The sequence below is a fragment of the Drosophila rhopaloa genome, unplaced genomic scaffold (genome assembly GCF_018152115.1).
Source record: "Drosophila rhopaloa isolate 14029-0021.01 unplaced genomic scaffold, ASM1815211v1 contig_155, whole genome shotgun sequence".
In the NCBI taxonomy this organism is placed as follows: Eukaryota; Metazoa; Arthropoda; class Insecta; order Diptera; family Drosophilidae; genus Drosophila; species Drosophila rhopaloa.
The window spans coordinates 5,068,498-5,090,866 of record NW_025335034.1 but is presented as its reverse complement, the minus strand read 5'-3'; the positions used below and the strand labels follow the sequence as shown (position 1 = coordinate 5,090,866).

Sequence of the window (22,369 nt, the reverse complement as noted above, 5' to 3'; positions counted from 1 at the left end):
TTTATCATATCAGAATTATGTTTATTTTGCATGGTTTTCTATGGTACAATAATCTGGTAAATTGTGAGTACTATTTTAGGTTTGTTGTTAATTTGAATATAAAAAGCTTTTATCTCATTTCCGACGATTCGGGAGTCCAATGAGAAAGTTCACAACATACACATTTCAAATCAGACTCGCAAAAGTCGCTGGGATCGTGGGGTGTGGTGTTCGTTGGAGGCGATGGTCTATATATCTGGATGGTGAGCTTACTAACTATAAGCTGTAGAACAGAACTAGATTACCACATGGTCTACCTCTAAGCGGGTCATATCCCTGCTGTCTCATAAACTTTGAATAAATAATACGAACTAAAATTGGACTACACTAGTTTTGTGGGCTCCTCGCACCCGCTTAGCTCAACGTCAGACTCCTTGGACCCATGCGTGGCACATTCCTCGGTCCGGCTTGGGCCTTTGGCAACTCGGCGGACTTGCGTGCTCCATCCTCCTCGTCCTCGTCCCCGAAGAGTAGGGCTGCCAGACTCGTCTCAAAGCTGGACTTCTTGCGCTGCGTGGGCTTCGCACTGACCACCGGCGCCTTGGTGGTTGCCATTGTTACATCCGACTTCGTTATCTCGGGCTGGTGAGTCGTCGAGGTCGTGGAGGATGTTGAAGTGGAACTGCTGCTGCTACTGCTTGGGGAGGCTGATGTCGAAGGCTTTGCCGTGGTGCCCACCAGTGGCAATGCGATTGGCTGATCCTGGGCTGCATTCTTGGCCCCAGCGATCTCTTCCTGTTCCACCTGCTCCACGTGTTTGTAGCCCGGCGGGTAAATTGGTTTGAAGCCACCCTGAAGTTGTGGCTGGAAACTGTCCATCTCAGAGGGCTTCTCCGCCGTCAGCGGACTGGCAGTGGGCTGTTCCTCCTCCGCCTTCTTTTCCTCTGTGGTCTCCACATCAGCACGATTTATGTTGTTCTTCTCATAGATCGCCTGATCCGTGGTCGAGGGCACAATGTTCCAGTTACTCGGAGCTGCGGGGTTTACTGCTGCAGCTCCACTTGCTCCACCAAGACTTACACTCGGGTAAAAGGGTGCCATGAAGTCCTTCTCGAAGTTCTGGCCACGCAGATCAAAATCACTACTCAGACCCTCTTCCGTCTGGGTGTCCTGCCGGATTTCATTGATCACCGAAGTGGCCAAGTTAATGTTCGAGAATTTCTGTCCTTGTTCGTGGCGGAATGGATTTGGTTCCGTTGGCGTGTATGCAATGGCTATGGGAGTCTCTGTGCCTGTGCCCATAGCTCCGGTAATGATTCTTGGCGCCACCAGTACTCCGGGGACAGCAGTCTGCGAATCGGGGTGGAGCTCTGAATAGGAGGGGTCTGGCTTCTCGATGTGATAAGGGAACCTCTCCTTGGGCACCTGTTGAGCTTTGTTGTGCTGCTGCAGTGACTGTGGTTTCTTATTCTTCAGAATCGGTTCCTGCGGCTGGTCGCGAATTACGGAGAAGGGTGTGTTCTGGTATTCGGCTGGAGCTGAGGGAGCCTCTCCTTCGGTCTGACCCTTTTCTGCCCCCTTCATCGGAAAAACTACGTACATTCCGCTAGGATCCAACTTCTGCTGGCTAAGCTTGGAGGCCTCAGCCTCCTGGGGGTCGTTCTCGGCCGTGACCTGGATCTCTCCCGCACCCGAATCATCGCCGGGCAGGCTCACTGCCTTTTTTTGGGACTGCAGCATTTGCAGGGTGACTACTGGCTCCAATTTCGTTTCCTCAACATCCTTGCGATCCTTGCCAGGGGTCACTGGTTGTGGCGGATCGTTGATCACAAGATCCTCCTCCTCAAAATCAGCTGCCGCCTCGGCATCGATGGTCTTGTAGGGCTCAGCGGAAGGAGCATGTCGCTCGGCGGGATACCCGTCAACTGATCTTAATGGACCAGGACCGTGCGGACGACGAGGATACATGTGGTCGGGCAGGTAGGGCACATTCTGACCTCCATACGGGGGCAGCCTGTAAACCCTCCTATTGACATCTCCTCCAGGACTGGGACCCACGGGATATTCCGAGATGCGATTCATGGGATAACGCTTCTGCAACAGCGGCTGTTGCTGTTGATTCAACGGCTGGCGACGGTGGGCAAACTGAGGCGGCACTGAGGGATTATAAGGACGCTTGGGACCACCTTGCTGCGGCAAACGGATGTTTCCCGGTTCCTGCTTGAAGGCCGGAGGATGTCCACTCGAGATCTTGGCATTCGGACGGAACTGTGGCAATATATTGGGCAGGTTGCTCGGGCGTGGTCCATTCTGAGGCTTGCGGTTGAACTCGTTATAGAAATTTGATGGTGGTGGTGGGCCGAGTGGTCGCTTGCCAGGAGTTGGAGCCTGTGCCTGGGGCACTGGCATGGTAGTGGGATACCGCGGGGGTGGTTCCATATCCAGCGAGGGTTGCTCGCCAAGTCCAGGCTGCTGGGCAGGGAATTTCTAGGGATAATAATAAGTAACGATTATATTGAGTTGATATTTTTTATCTAAACACTTACCAATGGTGGTTTCTGCTGACTCAGATTGAGCACTTCATGCTGTTGGATCTGCACATTAGGGCTGCTGGGAACGGGTTCATCCTTGGCCTTGGGGAAAACAACAGGATTGGAGTTCTGAATTTGCTGCAGACTAAGAGGTTGAGCATGGCCATTAATGTGGGGTCCTGCAGGAGGACCTTGCATCACAGAGGATAGATCTGGTGACTCTTCACCCTGAGCGGGAAACCGAATGTTGGTCGAGACCAAAAGCTCCTTGGTATCGTCTCCTTGCAACACAGCCGGTGGTGTGGTCTGCGTTTGAGGTGGCGTCGAGGCTTGGGGAGGTGGGTAGGCATGGGTAGGCTGCTCTGGTTTAGCTGCAGGTTTCTTTGATGGTCTCTTATTGGAACCAATTAGAGGCAGCTGTTGATAAGGACTTGGTGCCTCTGGCGGTGGCTCTTGGTAGGAAGCTGCTCCAGGAGCTCCTGATGGGCCCACATTTCCGTTTTGATGGAAATTAGAGTTCTGCTGGAGGCTCGGCATCTGTTGATAGCTGGTTGGCATTGCTGGTTCCTTAAGAGGTCGCTTAATGTTGCCGATATCCTCGTTGATTACCTGCCCATATTGCACTCCTGGCGTGTCCTTGGCGAATAGAGGTTCCTTTTCGACACTTGGGTGTCCCACGCTGACCTGTTGCACCTGACTGCCAAGAACGAAAGAGGCCGACTGCTGGCCCGGTGAGATGACCACGTTGTTGATCTGGCCCGGCACTGGTCGGTATTGCATCATGTTTGGCTGCTGCACTTGGTACGACACATACTCGTTGCTGTAATTCTCCTGGCTTCCGGAGATCACCTTCTGATCATTGGGATTGGGTCGCTGCTGTGATCCTGGTTGCTGAGATCCTTGCTGTTGTGGTCCTTGCTGCTGTGGTTCTGACTGCTGTGGTCCTGGCTGATGCATGGCGAAAGGCGATGGCTTAGAGGGCGCAATAGGCTGGATGAGATTGCCCTGGGCATCGAATCCCTGATTTTGCTGGTAGTTTTGTGCCACATTGGATTCTTCTTCGGCCAGGCTATTAAATATATCGCTGAGGGTCATGGGAGATTTAGGAGGAGACGGTTTCTGTTGTTGAGTTGGTGGTTGAGGTTGATGTTGTTGCTGATGTTGTTGTTGCTGATGTTGCTGTTGCTGATGCTGCTGTTGTTGCTGCACCTGATGTTGTTGTTGTTGTTGTTGCTGCTGTTGCTGATGCTGCTGGTGCTGCTGATGTTGCTGATGGTGCTGCTGCTGCTTTTCCAGTTGCTGCTGGTATGGATGTTTCTGCTTTTCCAGTTGTTGCTTTTCCAGTTGCATCTGATATTGCTGTTGTTGTTGATATAGCTGCTGCTGTTGTTGCTGCTGCTCCTGATATTGCTGCTGCATTTGTTGTTGCTGCTGCTTTTCCAGTTGCTGCTGCTGCTGTTCCTCAGCCTGCGTGTTCTTCTGCCCCAGCGTGTGGTAAACATCAGCTGGATCTAGATTGGGAATACCAGTTCCCGGAATGGGACTAAACGCGGGTGGGGGCGTGGGTCCTTCGGTGAACACCACTGGCGGACTTGTGCTCGAGGTTGTGTACATCTTGGTGGTCGTGGCTGGCTCAGTGGGGAAGATGGCCGCCTGTGGCGTGGCATGGTGGGTGGTGAGAGCCACATCTTGGCTGCTAGGAGTGGGTCTGGGCGATGACTTCACCGGACGCTGATCCTCGCGGCTGAGCGTTGGCCTTCCACTGGTGCTGGGCACTGAGGGACTGTACTTCTTGGCGGGCACAAACTTCTTTCGGGTGGTGCTGGTGCGCGGTGGTTGCGCCGTGGTGGAGGCCGTCTGCACGGGAATGGGTCGGCGGGAGGTGGTGGTATACTTGACCGCCGGAGTTGTTGCCTCCGTGGTCGTAGTGGTGCTAACTGGTCTCCTCGATGGCGGCAAAGTTCCTCGAGTAGTTGTTGTCGTAGTGGTTGTAGTTGTAGATGTGGTGGTGGTGGTACTGGTGGGGCTGCTGGGATAGTAAGCTCCAGCCGTGGGTGTCACAGCGGTTAGTTTGGTGGTAGGAACCGTGAAGAAGTTCGAACTGTGATAGTTTGGCGGCGGGGGTGTGACTGGAGCCACCACCGAAGTGGGTTTCTTGTTGGTAATGTAATTCTTGTTGCTGCCCTGGTACTTCAGATTGGCGTAGGAACTGGAGACCAGCGGATAAACGAACTTTGACGAGGAGTACTTAACGGGGAGGTTCAAGAAGTCATGAATGTTTGGTGAACTGCCACCACTCAACACAATCTTCTCGTCGGGATCTACTACCTCATTAGCCTCCGGCTGGATTCCCGCCGGTTTCTTGGCACTGAAGTCCAGCTGACCCGACACTGGATCCTGGCGGGCGTAGTACGGTTTTCCCTCGTTGAAAATCTGATTGGGCAGCACATAGCTGGTGGAGATGACATCCTCCTCGCCCGAAACATCAGCACTTCGTGCCTCTAATGGCAGTAGGGCCGATGGAGTCTCCGTGGTGGACTCTCCGCTCGATGTTGTTGACGCGCCTAGCAGCAACATTAGCGCCAGTAGCAACCTTGAGTTGCGACTGCCTCCCATTTCGATGGACTGCAAAGAGAAAAAAGAAACGCAATCTTTAATTTGAATCGCCAAACCTTCCGCCCAAGCCGAAACCACTCTTGATTTCAAAGTCTGCACAAGGCCGCTGTCACTTCAAAAGCTTTGACAACAGACCGCTTCCACGTTTATGGTGCGAAAATTGCAGCCAGTTGCCTGTGATTGCTGCTGTTGCTGCTTTCAGTCCCGACAGCAACAAGGCGGCCTCTCGGCAATTTGTCAGCGGACCAAGCACCGTAGGTTGGCTTAATTGAGACATGACCGTGTCTGCTTCTTTGCGAGAAGTGTTTTGGCCAAAACAATGAGCGCAGTACTATTCGATGCTAGCCTTCGAGTTATGATTGCAGATCAAAACATCGGCTGGCAGTGTCGCTTACAATTAACCCAACTGGTGCACTCCAAATTTGGCACTGACACTGGTCCACAAGTGACTGTATGGGATTGCTTTGATTTTCATAAAAAGCTGCTGCAATAGTCGCAGCCAGCAAGCAAATAAAAGGAAAAAGTGAAATTTTACCAAATGTGAGCAGCCAGTTTTTGCAGCGAGTGGAAAACCCGTCTGGGAGTTGTGGCTTGTTGTGGTTGCTCATTGTGGTGGTTATGTCAAACGAGCCAAACGCCAAACGCCAGCCGCTGGCCTGGCCAATAGACTTGGCTATTGTCTAACGCTCTTCGATATTCTGCCGCAACAAAAAGAGCCCAAATCGAAATGCTTTCGATTCACCGCGTCTTCTGCCGTGACAGAAATTCACTTTCAAAAACACAGTTCAACTTTCATTCAATCAAAATACATCGATAATGTCACCCAGCCGAAATACCCAGCGCTAATTATGACTGACTCACCGGCGGAGAGCGCCACATCAATGTCAAAAGGAGCGGGCCTCATTATGCGCTTAATCGCAGCGGACTGTCAATCAATCCGTGTAGAAATTTATTCAAAGAGCAGCGGGTACACGAGTACATAGCTTTGGCCAGGTTAATTCGACATCGAGCAGCAAGAATCCCAAATGAAAGTGCAATTGCGGCAATTACCAATGGTGTCTCCAAATTGCCGTGATTATTATTATGGTCTAGATTTCCTCTCGATTGCATGCGGCATGTGCTACACGAAACAATGGTGAGTGATCTCCGATCTTAGAGCCTGGCCATTTAACTGCCGACCGTTTTGCTACCAACTTTCATTTCAATTGTCAATGAATTGGCCAGTAATTGTGCTTTCTTGTGTTCTTTGAAGGCAGACAAAGTGTTATGCAAATGCCGCGCTCATTCGTCTCAATTTTGCATGCCTCGCCGATGGGTCGTAATTCATAAGGCCAAGTAGAACTTGTATCAACAGACTGGCTAACTGGGTAATTGGGTCACAATTTAGGAACTTGTTTGCTCTTTCCATCATTTTTTAATGTCCACGGCTCACACACTAACGAACGGGCAAGTTCGCTTTTATCAGTATGCTAATAAAAAGAACAACCCGAAGAAAAGCACACGCAGAAGCCACTGAGCATCCTCCTGAAGAACCCAAAATGCCAAATAAAAACCTGTCATCGCTCGATTGCTGAAAGAGCACGCGCTCAAAGAAATGTGTGAGGCAAACGAAAGACTCAAGACACAAACTTCTTGTCAACAAGTCTTTGAATATGCGAACGCGGTTTCATTGCACATTTGAGCCGCTCTTGATTGCCACTTTCCATTATGAGTGCCGCCGAAGGAATTTCTGGGCGGCCACCGATGCATTTTCATTTTCATAATTTACGCATCTGGGTCACTGTGCTAATTGTTTGTAATTATTATTCAATATGTGAGGCACGGCTTTCTTGTCGGGTAGAAAGTGCTAATTTAATTAAATTTAAATATTGAAACGAGTTATGGCCGCCGCATTCCAAGGCGTTCTGCGGTTCAGCGACCGCTGCCCAAATTCTGACCCAATTCCTGGGCAAGGAAGTCGGCGGATTAATGTAATCACTTCCCTGCCGCACTTTGCTTTCACATTACACAATTCGGCTTGGTCTCTGATTAACTCATTTCGCCCGAGGTTCCCACAATCATGCTGGCAAAGCGCATAAACACCATAACTTTCCCCGTCTCCCGCCCGCTACCAAGTGTCACTGGCTGGAGGAAGACACCCCGAAAAAGTCCCACGTCCATTACGGACCACCGCAATTAGGTGTAATTTTTAATGGCACAGAAATAGTAACAATCAAAAGCGTGGTAAACATAATTACGACGACAAAACGAAACACATAATAGCGAAAATGCTTAATTCCCCCCTGCGGCCAATGTTGACAAAGAGCAGCCAGCTAAGTCATTAGACAGACACCCGGGCCAATCTGGAGCCCAGACCCTAAGACCCGACTTTAAACTGTCTCTAGCAAGCTGATTTCGTATCCGAACGATGGGGAGAGGGGCCTCGGCGCTTTCCTACATTTCTTCTTTCTTTCAATGGCACGGCCAGCAGCAGCTGCAACTTTCACTTTTGGCAGCCAAAAATTTCTCGCTCAGCTTCTGAGTGCTGCTCCGGTGGTGCTGCGGCTGGATGTGGTGCGGCGCCAGAGAGAATTATTTATGGCTTACCGAATTTACGCCTCAACTTTAACCGCAAAGCAATCCAAAAGCAAAAGAAACGCACACGCGGCAGAGCAGCCAAACCAGAACGGTAGGACGCAAAATAAAAATAATTAAAATCAGTGAAATTTTTGATTGCCCCCTTGGCACCGCTTTCCGCAGTATGAGGCAACTTGTAATCCCAAATACCGAGGAAGGCAGCCTTCCTGCCCGCCGGTCTGCCTTACGTTTCGTTTTGTTTTTCTTCTTTTTCGGTGAATCAGCCAGGCAGATACCAGATATCCAATACCCAGCGGAGGTACCACAAAATAAACCAACAACGGCTGCGAGAGAAGCGGCTGAAACCCGTGTACGTAGCACAGCTGACCCCGTTAACGATCATTGGACAAACAGTCGATGGCGACTGCGACTGCGACTGGAATGTGGACGAAGGCTGGTCTTGGGTTCGGAAACCCTATGCTTTTGGCCCGCCAATCCCAGTTGTATTCAAATGCAAAATTACACAAATAAAAAATGGACTGTGTAATTTTAATACGTTTATTTAATTATTGAGAAGCTTTTGCATATATTTGGATATTACCAAATAACATATTAGAGCCTTTAAAAAACTTACTAATTGCTTTACTTTACTAATTACTTTAGTATTTTAAATACGAAATTTTCACCAACTTAAATCTAATATTCTAGTTGGAAGATTAAGAGTTTCATCAGAGTCTTTTAACGTAACTAATCATCGCTTTTTTTTGTCGTGTTAAACGAGAGTCATTTTCTCGACCTTAGGCAGTTTCCATTTTAATGGCCTCAGGTATTACCATTCCCAAAATCGCCGCCGTCTTAGTCATTCAAATTAATTTGCATTTCTTTCTGCCAAAAAACGAAGAGGCGAAACAAAACAACGCGATAAATTTCACTTTTTAAGGTGCGTAATCGCTCTTGGCCACACCACACACACTCATAAATCCCGGCGGCCTGTTGCCCGGTGTTAACGTTAACAAATGTTGGCAAGAGCACACTCCTTGGCCAAAGCCTCGTGAATCATTCGAGTGTTGCAATCCCATGAAATTTCGAGCGAATTCCCGTGAACCAAAAGCAATCACAGACCAAGGAAATCCGTGATCGGATTTCCGCTCTCTCGCTGGCCAAGATAGAAAGTGACGCCCACATGCTAAGTGCCGATTAGCATATAGAAATGAATAACTATAACCTCATTGGCCAAAACAGGCGGAATTCCTTCAGCAAGAAGACAAATAAATAAAAGCAGCAAAACTAAAAAATCAATAAACCGAAATAGCCGCTGACCGCGTCTAAAAAATGGCAATGAAAGTCAAGGCAACGTGCCTGAAATCTTAATTATAATAATACGCATTCGCAGGTTCTTCAAAGAGAAATGGTGAAATTTCAGCTTGCCGCCAGAGTGTGAAGTTCAAGCCGGGCACTTCAAATGCCACACACACTCTCCAAAACATGAATTTGTTGCTATTTTATTAGTTTTAATGAAGTCGACGACGGCGAGTCGAAATTTACAACAACTTATGGCACAAAGCGAGGAAATTATGCACTGCACACATGCGCCAACGATATGAATTTTACAATGGAATTGCTATTATTAAAGTACTGTCCGAGCCATCAAATGGAAACTGCTCAAGTGCTGATTTGAAGAAAAAGCGTACAGAGAAGCGGGCTTCGTTGAGTGACAGCTAAATAATGCTTGGCCGAAACTCCGGGTACACAGAAAAAATTAACATTTTAAGCATGAGCATATAATATGTTGATAACTATTTTATGTTTAGTTTTCAAGCAATTAATTTTATTCCTTTATTTATTTTATTTTTGATGTGGAAAATACTTGAAATCAGTTATATTATGTCCACTGTATAACAAAAACTAAGCACGAGCTGCGGGCAACCGCAATGGCTAAAATAAAAAGGAAAGTGCTGAGGATGCACGAGTCGAAAGACAAATTCAGAGAGCAGCGATAAGGCAGATAAGCGAGCGATGATTGACTATGTTCGCCGATGGATGTATATGTATCCCATTTGCAGAATCGCTGCACGTCGCCGATCTGGGCAGCCAATAAATCTTTCAAGGCTGTCAGTTCGTTTTTGGTGGCGGAGTGTGACTTCCTCGGCAGAAGAAGAGGCGCCCATAAATGGCCAGATCTCGAGTGGGGAACACTCGTAGGTAATTCGGTTTAGGCCTGCTGCCTCTGGCCGCTCTTTTATGGTCACTTGGCTTTTTGGCTCAGCTGGCTGGGTTGTAATTGCAATAGCTGCTCCAATAGAAATTGCTATTTGCCGCACTGCGCCCGCGCGTGCCATCCAGTAAATGGGTTGGCTCCAAGTTCTTATTCTGTTTATGATTCTGATTCCGCTTATGTTTGGCCTGGCATAGCTAAGCATATAGTATGATTCTGGCTTGCCAGCCAATTTGGGTCGCTGGCGATGGCTATAAATCAGGCGGCTGGCTCCTTAGTGGCCTATTGGGAACGCTGTTCCGACCTTTTGAGAAAGTAATAAATTAACTAACGGTTGGCTGCCAATTGATCTCATTATCTCCTCGTCTGTATATTGAATAATTCGCGGGCAATGCATAACAGCCGCCGACACGCAAACCATCGGATCCCATGCAAAGTGTGAATTCATTACCAGAATTCAATTATTGTGTACTTTACATAACGCCAGGCGTTGGTCAATGAACCTGACATTTTTTTTGGCTGGCAGAATGCGGAATCGCGGAAACAAGTTAACGTCAATTAACATGTAGTCCACGATTTGTAGGTCAACCAAATTTGATGGGGATGAAAGTAAGCCATGCCGAGATCTAGACTAAAATAAAAAGCCGACTCTTGGCAGCAATTGCGTACATAATTATTCTGGTTCAAAAAAACTGAGCAACTTTTTTGCCGTCTGCTGTTTTGCAGAAGTGCAAGGGCCGGCGACAAAAAACAAGACGCCAAACAAAAGACTTAAGGCACGAACTCGTGTGGGTTGCTGGGCCTGCCCTGATTTCCAGCTGGTGACCAGCAGCAACCCGCTGCAGCTTACACTTTTTTGTGTGCTTTGTCGAGTGCAGCATGCTAATTAGCTGCAACCGTAATGGCCGACAAGCATTCCTAACCGCTTAACCCACAAATCTTACCCGCAAACTGGCTCTGAACCGCTGATATCCTTGGCTCAAGTGGCCCAAAATATTCCACAATTAGTTGGTTGTGTTTCAAAACCAATAAAGTTCACACAGGCACTCACTCACAGGGAATGATTGAGACCGAGCACACACACCAATTACCGTTGTTGCGATTTCCGTTGACGGTGCCGTACGAAATTCGATTCGATTTTCCAAACACGTCTCACACTTTTCTTTTCTCTCGGCTCGCGTTCAATATTGAATTTCTGGTATTTGCATTTCTCTCACGAAAGTGTCTGAAGACCACGACGCGACCGCTGCCTTCGACGGCCTGGCACTGAATGAAGTTGCGCGGCGACAAAAGAAATTTTTATTAAAAAGAAAGCACTGCCAGCGACAGCAGCCAACAGGTAAGACAGTTGCCAGCGGTTGCCAGCGGTTGCAAACGGTTAACAGTCGCTCTGTTAAGTTTTAACTGGTGGTGGAGATTCAAAAATCAAATTTACTGCAGTGGAACATTTTAATTGTTTAATGCAATCCGAATATTTATGAGCCGCTTCCGAGGGCCATCTTATGTGTACGTAATAAAAGCGATAACTGTTTCGGGTCTAGTGATAAGAAAGTTAGATGGAAGACCATTGACAGAATAATGTCTCAATTGAGTAAGAAAGTTTCTAGGCAGAACTTTAATGCGTACTGCGACTACAATAGCTTGGACCTAGGTAGCAATTGGTTTCCCAAATGAAAGTTGACCAAGGCAAGCTATTAAGCTAGAAACTTTTTATTTGGAAAATCGCTCAATTAAGCCCTAAAATCTTATATAAAATCACATTTAATGCGCAAAAAGAGGTGCCTAATGACTTTAAGCTCGTACTTACCTGGCCGATGTTACGTGCATTTGTACGATCCAACCGAAATATTTTGGTGGCTCTGGCTCAGAAAACGCCACCGAACTTCCAAGCAGCAAACAGTGAAAGCGGAAGCACTTATTATTCTCTGTATTTTGCACCACTGAAAAAAGTGATGGACAAAACGCTGGCACGACAACAGCAATCAAAGCAATACATATAATTACTTCATTCAGAAACGCAACCGGAATCGGATCAGGGCCACAAAGTTTTGAGAGGCAGTGGCGAATAAAAATTGGACATTAAATAAGTGGACGAAAGCGGTCGGTTATCACTTCAAAACCAAAGTACTCCATTGCTATGTTTATTCGCCCGATTTTGGAATAAATCTATTAATTTATTGCATAACGAAACTGTAATTTCTCTTTAATGTGCTTGAAAAGTAATATAGATCAGAAATTTAAACCACAAGCATTAAAGAAACAAAGAAACAAAATAAAAAAGTATTTAGAATCAACTCAATTTAGTACTCGGTTCTTAGAAGAAGTTCTTAAATCTGTCCCGTTTTTAAATATCAATAATAATTAAACAAACAAGCTGATTTTAGAAGCTAATAACCATAATGGTTATAATTGTTCTAACTTAAAAGTAGTTGATAAATACTAATAAATTAGCAATATAAGTTACGCAGGAATGACTCAATCAGAAAGAAATTCATTTAAGCTCTGTAAAAATAAAAATAAAAATTACTTAGCCCCTGCCCCCAGTTAGACAATTTCCACTCACTGGGCTTAAATAAATAAATACATTTATTCCGTCCACAATGTTATGTATAAACTAAATTCTGCGCATAGTTTAAAGGTGTTTGGAAACTATTTGATAAGTCTTTGCTGCTAGGCAGCAAACAGTCACTAGAGTACGCACACTCGTCGATGAGTCGGTGAAATTCGTCCTTTAACCATTTAGCGAGCCTGGTTGAAAGGATTGTCCGGGGACTTGTTCCACTCCTTCATCAGCAGCTGCTTCCACTGGGACATGCGAAGCGAGGGATTCTCAGCCTTGATGCGGGGCAGATTGTTGGCTTCGAAGGTCTTGTAGGCGGCTCGCATTCGCTTTTCGGGATGCTTGTCGTCCTCGTTGTCATTTACACTATAATTGTAATTAATATAATGATATATTGGGTCATTTTCAAAAGGTGCCATTAGGAGAACCCACCTTAGCACTACCAGAGCCTCGTCAATGTTGGAGGCCACATCCGTGTCGGCCATAGATCGGTTCAAATTTTCCTCGACGTGGTTTTGGACCACCACTCGCGTGGCCGCCGGTTTGTTGGCCTCGTTGATCGCCTCGATCACACGCTGCTTCTTCTCGATCTCCTCCAGAATCTGCTGGCGGTTAATCTTCGCCAGCGGCTGCTTCCGTTGCGTGTTGATCGAACTCATCTCCTGGTCTAGTAGCGCCTTGGCCTCCGCCTTTCGCTTGGCCGCCTCCGTCCTCTTGCGTTCCTCCTCGTCCTTCCGCTGCTGCTTTTTTGCCAGATTCTTGTCGTCATCTTTCCACAAGCGGTCCTCTGCCTCCTTGCTTTTCTTGTCCTGCGTGGCTTTCTTGGTGGCCTCTTTGCGCTCTCGGGCCTCCAACGCCTTCGAGTTTATTCCCATTTTCTTTGGCATGGTGTCCTTAAAAGTGCTGTTCTAAAATAAAATATTGTCTATTTTTTTTATTGATTTGGGGCCAGTGTGACCAGAGATGGAACCATAAAATGACTTAGTAAAATCTAGATTGTCACAAATGTACCGTAAATATACATACTACTAAAAAATAAGATACGTATGTAAATAAAAATTGTAAAAATTATTATTATTATTTAAGGTTCATCCTTATGTAGCGTGTTAAACAAATACTAAAAAAATTGATTGATGGAATAGCTGAAGCACGGAAATAATCTTCTTTCAATAAAAGTTTTTTGCTTGACTTTGAAGTTCTTGTTCTATGAAAACAAATATTTTCGTCTTAAAATTATTACATCTAATAGATTTTAATATATATTATAATTAGCTTATAAAAATAATTTTTAGTGATATAAATTATTCACTATTAGAAGCAGCTGTTATTATCGTGACTGCAAGTGTAATGTGGTCTAGTATTTGGCACAGTCTGGCCTCACTATAAAATCTTGCATTCTGTTTTGTTTTGTTTACACCATATTGTTATTAACAATTCCCCGCTAAATGGATATCTTAAAAGCAGAAATAGCCCGCAAACGTAAGCTGCTGGAGCAGAAGCAGTTGGTGGACGACAAGAAGAAGTACTTCAGACGCGGCGATCTGAACGCAAAGGATACCGAGGAGGTGCTGCAAAAGGTGGGCTACAAGAAGCAGGAGTCCGTGGAAGCTCAAGGGCAGATCACCGAGGGAGCCTACAGTTTCGTGGCCGATGGCCAGAACATTCTGCCGCGCACGGAGGTCATACGGCGGCTTAGGGAGCGTGGTGAACCTATTCTAATATTCGGGGAAACAGAGCCAGAGGCGTTCGACAGACTGAGACAGTGCGAGATCTCGCAGCCCGAGGCGAATCGCGGATTTCGTAACGACTTCCAGGAGGCCATGGAACAGGTGGACGCCGCCTATCTGCAGGAAATGTTCGCCAACGCACCCACCACCAAGGAGGACAAAAAGTCGGACTTCGCCGAGCTGGACGAGTCCGTGTCGTGGGAGAGTATACAGACCATGGCCCAGAAAATGGGCCGAAACAAGGACTACGACATGGACGTAATCATCACTCTGCTCACTTTCCTGCTAAAGCTCTGGAATGATCAGATCGCCAACTACAGCAAGCACGAGAAAATGTCCACCAAGGTTAAGATGACCCGTGTCATCTACACGCAGACCAAGGAGTACGTAAAGCCGCTGTTCCGCAAACTAAAGCACCATACCCTGCCCGAGGATATCCTGGACAGTCTGAGAGACATCTGCAAGCACCTGCTCAACCGCAACTACATAACTGCCAGTGATGCCTATTTGGAGATGGCTATCGGAAATGCCCCGTGGCCCATCGGCGTCACCATGGTGGGCATTCACGCTCGTACAGGTCGCGAGAAGATCTTCTCCAAGAACGTGGCCCACGTGATGAATGACGAGACGCAGCGCAAGTACATCCAAGGTCTCAAGCGACTGATGACCAAGTGCCAGGAGTACTTCCCAACCGATCCCTCAAAGTGCGTGGAGTACGTCAGCAAAAAAGATCGCGAATAAACGCAAGCTTTATGTTAGTCATAATAGTAATATCAATACCAAGTGTTTAATTATTCGTAGAGAGCAAATGTGGATCCGGAGTACATGCAGATTTACTTCTTTCCCAGTTCAGCAGAACGCTGCGAGGACTTCTCCACTGCGTTTATCAAAGTAGCCCTAAAAGCAAGGAATTTTATAACAAAGATCTTATAGACTGCCCTAGTGCCACCCACCTGAGGTTTCCCTTTTCCAGCTCGTGGACGCCCACAATGGTGGAACCGCCGGGCGAGCAGACTTCATCTCGCAACACCGCCGGATGCTTGCCGGTGAGGAGCACCGTCTTGGCCGCTCCAAGCAGCGTTTGGGCCGCAAACTGTATGGCCATCTGGCGCGGCACGCCCTGTTTGACTCCGCCATCGGCGAGTGCCTCGATGATGGTGTAGACGAAGGCCGGACCGCATCCCGCCACTCCGGTGACGGCGTCGATCATGGTTTCTGGTACCTGTTGAGCCAGACCAAGAGCGTTGAGCATTAGGTGAATCTTCTCCAGGTCGTGATGGGAGACGCGAGCGTTGCCAGTGTACACGGTGCAGCCCTCGCCCACCTGCATGGAGGTGTTGGGCATGGTCCGAATTATCTTCACATCGGAGCTGCCCATGAAGCCGAACTCCTCCTGTAACGTTTGGAGATTGGTCCCAGCCAACACCGAAACTATCAGCTTGCTGGCATCCTTAGCCGACGGCACGTGCTTGTACTTGAGCTGGGCGGCGCAGGGCGAGAGCATGTGCGGCTTGACACAGATGAAGACGATGTCCGTGTGCTCCAGAACTTCACAGTTGTCATCACTGGTGACGGCGCCCAAATCCCGCCAGCGCTGCAGATTCTCGATGTGGGGACCTGAGACCAGCACCTGGCTGGCCTTGACGATCCCGCAGCGCACGAGTCCCGATCCAATGGCAAAGGCCATGTTTCCGCCCCCGATGAAGCCGATCCGTTCGTCCAGCTTGGCCATGTTCTTGGTAATTGGTGTTCCTGGGATCTCTTTGCCCGCTATTTACAGGCCCTCAAGATGTTTTCAAGCGATTGATTGATGTTAGATAATGTTAAAGCACCTCGAGCTTGTTCTATTGTCAAATATTGAGTTGGCTGGACTTTTATCGCTCCTCTAATCAATAACAGCTGCCGGTTGCAGTGGCGTAGCCACAAAACATTGTTTGCTGGGGGTCAATCTGCAAGCAAGCTTCTGGTGAAAACAATAGGTTTGTTTACAATAATTTTAAAGCGTTCAAAATTTATTATTTAATTTATGCTTATCATTTCTTGAATAAATTGTAACTAAATTTTAATGAACACTTTTCAGATTTATTTTTATATGATACACATTCTATGAATATTCATTTGAAAATTTGACTTTGTACAAAAGTTACGAAGAATACTTCATTCAAAAACTATAAGTTTTTTAAGTAACTTATGTCTATTTTGTTAATTCCCTAAGTAACGCCTCTGAGCTTTGGTGTTACCAGATATTTGGCTGCCAAAAATAAAAATACCAGATAATCGCACCATTCTTGCAACTTGAATTTGTTTGTTATGATCTCTTCCGCCGATAGCTTCCCAAGAATTGGGTAAATAAAATCGTAGCCCGTTGTTCTCCAACTAACAAGAATGCGGCGTCACTTACAGTGGAGCATCAAAAAGGTGGGTTAATTGATCACCCAACCGAATCTCCTATTAACCAAGACATCTAACAGTTAACGGCCAGTTATGCGGATGGCCAGTTGTCTCCTCGCCGGGTTACGGAGCAGGCCCTGGAGGATGCACTTCGGTTGAAGACCCTGAACGCCTTTGTGCGTCTCACCCCGGAACAGGCCATTCAGCAGGCCCAGGTCTCGGAGGAGCGCTATCAGCGAAAGCAGCAAAGTGGCTCCCTAGACGGAGTAACCATTGCCATAAAGGACAACTTTTGCACTAGGGATGTCCACACCACCTGTGCTTCGAGGTAGTAACGAAGGAAACCACCAAATCAGGATTATTAATTTTAAATTCCTCATTGCCAGGATGCTTCAGGACTTTGTACCTCCCTATGATGCAACTGTCTGCGCCAAGCTTAAAAAAGCTGGCGCCATAATCCTAGGAAAGACCAACATGGATCAATTTGCCATGGGCGCAGGAACTGTGGACTCCCTGTACGGACCCACCAAGAATATCTGGAGCGAGGACCTCGACCAGGACAACTGGCGCATCGCGGGCGGCAGCTCCGGAGGCTCTGCATCCGCCGTGGCCGCGGGTCTTTGTTATGCGTGAGTATATCTTGTTTATGTTTTGACCACATAACCTCAATTGGCTTGGGAGGGATAAGTAGCATATTTAAAAGAAAATAATCACAAAAGGACGAATTGCCAGCTCTGTCCACGCCGAGACTTGCAATTTTATTAACGGGCAACGATGCGGATACGCACTGGCCGCGCTTCTCATTCGCATTACATAACAGACTAAGGATAGGGGCACTAAATGTTTAGATGATGATCTCCGTGTCGGCCAGATCCTCGTCCGAGGGCAGCGTAATGTTGGCGGGGTCCACGTAGTTGGGGCTGACCAGATCCAAGCCGGCCTGCTCGCGGCGGCGCAGCTCCAGGAAGCCCTCGCGCTGGGCCCAATCGCGGAACTGGGTGTCGGGCAAGTAGGCCCAGTAGAAGGTGCCCCAAACCAGGCACAGCGTCACCGTGAAGAAGAACGTCGACTTGGTGGCCTTGCGGTCCTCCACCTGGTCCTTGTAGTCGAATCCATAGCTCTGCCAGTTCTTGGGACTGGGATTGGCGAAGTCCTCCGTTGTCAGCGAAGTGGGGGCCGTGATTGTCTCATCCTTTTTCGGGGACGTGTTGATAGCACGGACGACTGCCGCCTGGTTGGCCACCAGGGATCGCTGCAGCGCCACAGCGCGGCTGGTCAGACGGAAGAGCGCAGACATCGCTTCTGGGCAGCAGTTTAAGTCGCAAATTTGGTAAATAATCGAGTTTTCCCTTGATCGCTCGACTTCTGACAGCTGCGCAGTGTGAACGTTCGTCTCTATTTGTCAGCTGGCCGATGGGGCTGCCCAGTCGATGCGGTATTCTTTTGGTATTTTTAAGCGAACCGTACCAAAAATGTTATAAATTTAAATTATAACCGTTACTCCTAAAGTTTTGCATATTTTAATAAAAATATCTAAAACGTTTTAAACTTAATTTTTACAGCGAAATTTCGAAGGATACAATTAAAAGAAAGTTATATCTGGATGGGGTAGACAATAGGTTGGCTTCTATAACAGCAACTCATTTTGTACGGCGGTCCTTTGAGATATTATAGAGCACCTTTCGCATAACATATTATAAGATATTTTTATTAACTTATCAATTTTAGTGCAATTGGTTCGGACACGGGCGGCTCTACCCGCAATCCCGCTTCCTACTGCGGCGTGGTGGGCTTAAAACCGACCTATGGCCTGGTCTCCCGCCACGGCCTCATCCCGCTGGTCAACTCAATGGACGTGCCTGGCATTTTCGCCCGCTCCGTCAGCGACTGCGTTGCGGTACTTAACGCAGTGGCTGGACCGGATCGACTGGACTCCACTACCATCAGAGACCCGTTCACAAGGCTGAAACTGCCGGAGATCGGGCAAATCGACTTGAGCACTGTGCGTATAGGGATACCAAAGGAATATCACTGTCAGGGCCTGTCCGCCGAGGTGCTGGAAACGTGGTCCAAGGTGGCAGATCTTCTGGAGTGTGGCGGTGCCTGCGTGCAACAGGTTTCGTTGCCAAATACGGCTGCAAGTATATTCGTGTACTCCATCCTCAATCAGTGCGAGGTGGCCAGCAATATGGCCCGGTACGACGGTATCGAGTATGGCCATCGGGCTGAAGACGAGCGCAGCACGGAGCAGTTGTACGCTCTTTCCCGAGCCGAGGGATTCAACGAGGTGGTGAAGACACGCATCCTTACAGGAAACTTCCTCCTACTAAGGAAGAACTACGAACACTACTTTGAGAAGGCGTTGCGAGTACGCCGCCTGATCGCAGAGGACTTCGTAAAAGTTTTTGAGGCCTCTGATAAGGAGGATCACGTGGACATCCTCCTCACACCGACAACTCTTACAGAGGCTCCACTCTACAAGGATTTCGCCTCCCTGACAAACCGGGACCAGTGCGCGGTGCAGGACTTCTGCACTCAGCCTGCCAACATGGCTGGTATTCCCGCCGTGTCCATACCTATTCGATTGTCCCAGGCTGGATTGCCATTGAGTCTTCAGCTGATGAGCAATAGCCTCAACGAGCAGTTACTGCTCACTGTGGCGAGCTGGATCGAGGGCCAGGTGGGATTTGACAGCCTGGAGAACAGACAAGAGTACAAGGCCAGTTTATAAAATGAATCTAATTTTATTCTGGTCTTTAATAAATTCTGTTTACCATATAAATCGTTTCCTATTTTCTGAGATGACAAGATGGCTTTGAAACTATAAAAACTTTGCGCTATGTATTAATCCATCGCTGCTTGCTATATACACTATGTTGTTGTCGCCGCAGCACATGCTGTTTACCCAGCTGCCCACATCCACCTCGCCCAGGGCTTTTGGCTGTGCGGATCCCAGATCGGTCCATGCCTTGACCTTTTTGTCGTATCCGCCAGTGTACAAATAGGCCTCATCCCCGCAAATGGCGTTTACGATCCACTCGTGGCAGTCCTATAATTGGATTAATGATCAATTCCATGCTCATAATAAGATCTGGAGGAACTCTTATAGAAAACTCACCGGCATGTGCCAAACTTGGGCATACTGTTGCTGCGGAAGATTGTTGACCAGCTGCAAACCCATCCCAGACCGATCGGGAAAGACGAGAAAACTTCGTTTCCCATCTACCAGTGGGCCAAGAAGACGAAGAGGCGATTTGCCTGCGATCACAGCCTTGTTGCTGTACTTGCCGGATTTGCCCTCCGCCACCTGGGAAACCACCACGTCCAGGTCGCGAACCGTGTAGATGAGCTTTTGCTCGCCGGCCAGAGACTTGACCTCCTCCACCAGGTTGTACTTGAAGAGCATGCGGTCGTTGCTCCAGGTGGTCACCACGCCCTTGTCATCTCCCGTATAAAGCACGGATCCGTCGCAGTACATCGCCTGGATGGCGTTGTCGCAGCGGAATAGCTCCTTCACCGCTTCCTCTCCATAAGGAGGTAGCATGTAGTGCACCTGGCCATCGCAACTGCTCGAGTAAACCTTCCCGTGCTGGTTGATGGCCATGCAGTATATGTAAGCCTCGTGAGCATTCACAGTGGCCAGTATTTGCAGCTCCGGTGACCAGATCTGCAAGGGAACGGGTCTATAAGGGGGGAGATTAAGAGGCATCAGATACCCACTCGGATTTTACCGTCAGCGCCTCCGGAGAACAGCTGCCCATCGAAGTACGCCACGCAGGTGGCATCCCCTTCATGTCCCTCGGAGGACGTGTGTTCGATGCGGGCGTTGTTGGCCATTTGGCGATTCAGAGCGAACTGAGCAATTCCCATGCAATCCGTCGTCTTCCGACATGATCGATATACGTTTATATAGCATGGAAGTGCTCTCTGCGATGCTATAAATAAAAGCCAAAAACACTGGGCGGGATAAGTTAATTATCACTGTATTAATCGTCGCAGACTACCCCAACAAATACATTTTTCTGTCATCGTTTTTGAATAAAATGATTCAGATTGATCAGATAATCATGTTGATGATTATTGAATTTTTGATGTTCTTTAGGAATACATCTTTTAAATAACATTAACAAAATTTTGCGAATTCAGAGAAAGGTTAAACTCTTAATTTTCCTAATTTATTTTTATGCCCTTGCAGAGGGTATTATAATTTTGGTCAAATGTGTACAACGCAGTGAAGGAGCCATCTCCGACCCTATAAAGTACATATATTCTTGATCAGGATCACCTCCTGAGTTGATATAAGCATGTCCGTCTGTCTGTTTCTAGGCAAACAGAAATTGAAACTTTGCACACACCCTTCTTTCCTTTGCACGCAGTATATAAGTCGGAACGGCCGGGATCGGCCGACTATATCCTATAGCTGCCATACAACTGATTGTTCGGAAATGCCATAACTTCGGTGTTTCTAAAGTTAGGAAGTTGGGATTTTCTATTTATTTTTAGCCAATCAATCCGACCTACGAAATTTCATAAGGATCAGCCAACTATATCATATAGCTGCTATATAACTGAACGGTTAGTAATGCCATAACTTTGGTGTTTTTAAAGTTAGGAAAGTTGGGATTTTTTATGACTATTAAGAATGCATCATATGAATAGTTTTGGAGAATATAATTTACAGAATATTCTGCAAGGGTATATCAACTTCGGCTCCGCCCGAAGTTAGCTTTTCTTTTTTGTTTCAAATATATTTGAAAGTTTGATTATCACGTTTAAAATTGCTAATTACAAAAAAAATGTTTAATAGTGTCAATTCCTTAAGGACAAAATTAGCACCGGGTTTTTGGAAACTCATTTCTTATTCTTACTTTTCTTACTTTCTTTCAATTATACAAACGGAAATAAAATATTTAATTTAAAAATGAACAATTGTTTTATAATAAACGTTTTATTTGGATGCGAAGTAGAAAGTGGCACAACGGCACTAGTAAGTGCAGTCAGTCTTTCATGCCATTCATTTGTAACTAGTTATTTAAATTTAAGCCATTAAAGTTAATATCATTAGCGGAATCTTCTTCAATGGAAAAGTTGAACTTGAACGGGCTTCCGGAACTCTCCTGGAAAGAAGGCTGCAACTTTGGAGCTGGATCTGCCTCCTTTGTATTAGGGTCGTCGGCGATCAGGGCAAAGTCGAAGCGGAAGTCCTTTCCGGAAGTCAAAAGCGCAGATTTTTTCACGAAGCTGGACTTGGTGGTTGTGTCAGTGGCTGGAGTAAATTTGATTTGCTTGGAGGCCAGCGCCATTTTCTGTTCCTCCTGTTGCATCTTCGATCGGTAGTCGCCCATGGACAGCTTCATCACCTGGCGCTTCCTTATTAACGGGGCTGTTGAGCTTTTCAGGATCTTCAGGTTTTTGGCGGTATCCTCGGCTGCTTTCTGGCTTAGTTTTCCGCTGTCGAGCGCATTCTGCAACTGCTCCACGCACCAGCAGAGCTCCACTTCCAGTTGGGTCACGACGTCCTCGTCGATGGACGGTTCCGCCACTGCCGTGGGTTTCTTGATTGGTCCCTGAATTGGCGGTGGTTTATTTATTGACTTGGGAGCTCGTCGTTTGTGCATATCTATGGATTTTAATGTTTACAAAATGTGCTCGCAAAATAAGTGTGACCGCGGGAATGTTTGAAATATACCAATGTGCTTAAAAAACTATATGATTCAATATTTTCATATTTTTATTTTAACAATTTTTATTTGCCCATTGTTTTTAATAAAAACAGAAACTAAGGATCCCCTTT

The 22,369-nt window shown here is 47.1% G+C and overlaps 8 protein-coding genes across 9 annotated transcripts; 2 read left to right on the top strand and 6 right to left on the bottom strand.

Annotated features, from left to right (window-relative positions):
• LOC108048789 (bromodomain-containing protein 4) lies at nucleotides 1-11,160 on the bottom strand. Of its 2 annotated transcripts, none has more exons than XM_017129677.2 (3): nucleotides 10,842-11,160; nucleotides 2,526-5,135; nucleotides 1-2,466 (listed from the first exon to the last, which is right to left on the bottom strand). In XM_017129677.2, the coding sequence occupies exons 2-3, from the start codon at nucleotides 5,124-5,126 to the stop codon at nucleotides 394-396; spliced, it is 4,674 nt and encodes a 1,557-aa protein (XP_016985166.2). In that variant the 5' UTR covers nucleotides 5,127-5,135; nucleotides 10,842-11,160; the 3' UTR covers nucleotides 1-393. The 2 variants fall into 2 exon arrangements, with proteins under 2 accessions (XP_016985166.2, XP_016985167.2); XM_017129678.2 differs by having other exon boundaries at nucleotides 10,989-11,160.
• Nucleotides 11,161-12,456: 1,296 nt separating this feature from the next.
• On the bottom strand, nucleotides 12,457-13,418 carry LOC108048734 (coiled-coil domain-containing protein 124). Its single transcript, XM_017129572.2, has 2 exons — nucleotides 12,890-13,418; nucleotides 12,457-12,823 (listed from the first exon to the last, which is right to left on the bottom strand). Exons 1-2 carry the CDS (start codon nucleotides 13,342-13,344, stop codon nucleotides 12,637-12,639), a joined length of 642 nt encoding a protein of 213 aa, XP_016985061.1. The 5' UTR covers nucleotides 13,345-13,418; the 3' UTR covers nucleotides 12,457-12,636.
• A 413-nt stretch (nucleotides 13,419-13,831) lies between these two features.
• On the top strand, nucleotides 13,832-14,961 carry LOC108048792 (pre-mRNA-splicing factor 18). Its single transcript, XM_017129680.1, has one exon. It carries the CDS (start codon nucleotides 13,903-13,905, stop codon nucleotides 14,923-14,925), a length of 1,023 nt encoding a protein of 340 aa, XP_016985169.1. The 5' UTR covers nucleotides 13,832-13,902; the 3' UTR covers nucleotides 14,926-14,961.
• On the bottom strand, nucleotides 14,899-16,311 carry LOC108048793 (pyrroline-5-carboxylate reductase). The gene is made up of 2 exons (XM_017129681.2): nucleotides 15,138-16,311; nucleotides 14,899-15,081 (listed from the first exon to the last, which is right to left on the bottom strand). Exons 1-2 carry the CDS (start codon nucleotides 15,914-15,916, stop codon nucleotides 15,018-15,020), a joined length of 843 nt encoding a protein of 280 aa, XP_016985170.1. The 5' UTR covers nucleotides 15,917-16,311; the 3' UTR covers nucleotides 14,899-15,017.
• A 159-nt stretch (nucleotides 16,312-16,470) lies between these two features.
• LOC108048786 (glutamyl-tRNA(Gln) amidotransferase subunit A, mitochondrial) lies at nucleotides 16,471-19,353 on the top strand. Its single transcript, XM_017129673.2, has 4 exons — nucleotides 16,471-16,602; nucleotides 16,656-16,903; nucleotides 16,962-17,204; nucleotides 18,304-19,353. Exons 1-4 carry the CDS (start codon nucleotides 16,570-16,572, stop codon nucleotides 19,304-19,306), a joined length of 1,527 nt encoding a protein of 508 aa, XP_016985162.1. The 5' UTR covers nucleotides 16,471-16,569; the 3' UTR covers nucleotides 19,307-19,353.
• Nucleotides 17,301-17,971, bottom strand: LOC108048788 (NADH dehydrogenase [ubiquinone] 1 beta subcomplex subunit 11, mitochondrial). Its single transcript, XM_017129676.1, has one exon. It carries the CDS (start codon nucleotides 17,870-17,872, stop codon nucleotides 17,420-17,422), a length of 453 nt encoding a protein of 150 aa, XP_016985165.1. The 5' UTR covers nucleotides 17,873-17,971; the 3' UTR covers nucleotides 17,301-17,419.
• Nucleotides 19,159-20,590, bottom strand: LOC108048787. The gene is made up of 4 exons (XM_017129675.2): nucleotides 20,296-20,590; nucleotides 19,694-20,242; nucleotides 19,350-19,624; nucleotides 19,159-19,270 (listed from the first exon to the last, which is right to left on the bottom strand). The coding sequence occupies exons 1-3, from the start codon at nucleotides 20,443-20,445 to the stop codon at nucleotides 19,397-19,399; spliced, it is 927 nt and encodes a 308-aa protein (XP_016985164.1). The 5' UTR covers nucleotides 20,446-20,590; the 3' UTR covers nucleotides 19,159-19,270; nucleotides 19,350-19,396.
• Nucleotides 20,591-21,489: 899 nt separating this feature from the next.
• LOC108048735 (UPF0488 protein CG14286) lies at nucleotides 21,490-22,250 on the bottom strand. Its single transcript, XM_017129573.1, has one exon. The coding sequence runs from the start codon at nucleotides 22,191-22,193 to the stop codon at nucleotides 21,600-21,602; it is 594 nt and encodes a 197-aa protein (XP_016985062.1). The 5' UTR covers nucleotides 22,194-22,250; the 3' UTR covers nucleotides 21,490-21,599.
• Nucleotides 22,251-22,369: the final 119 nt, after the last annotated feature.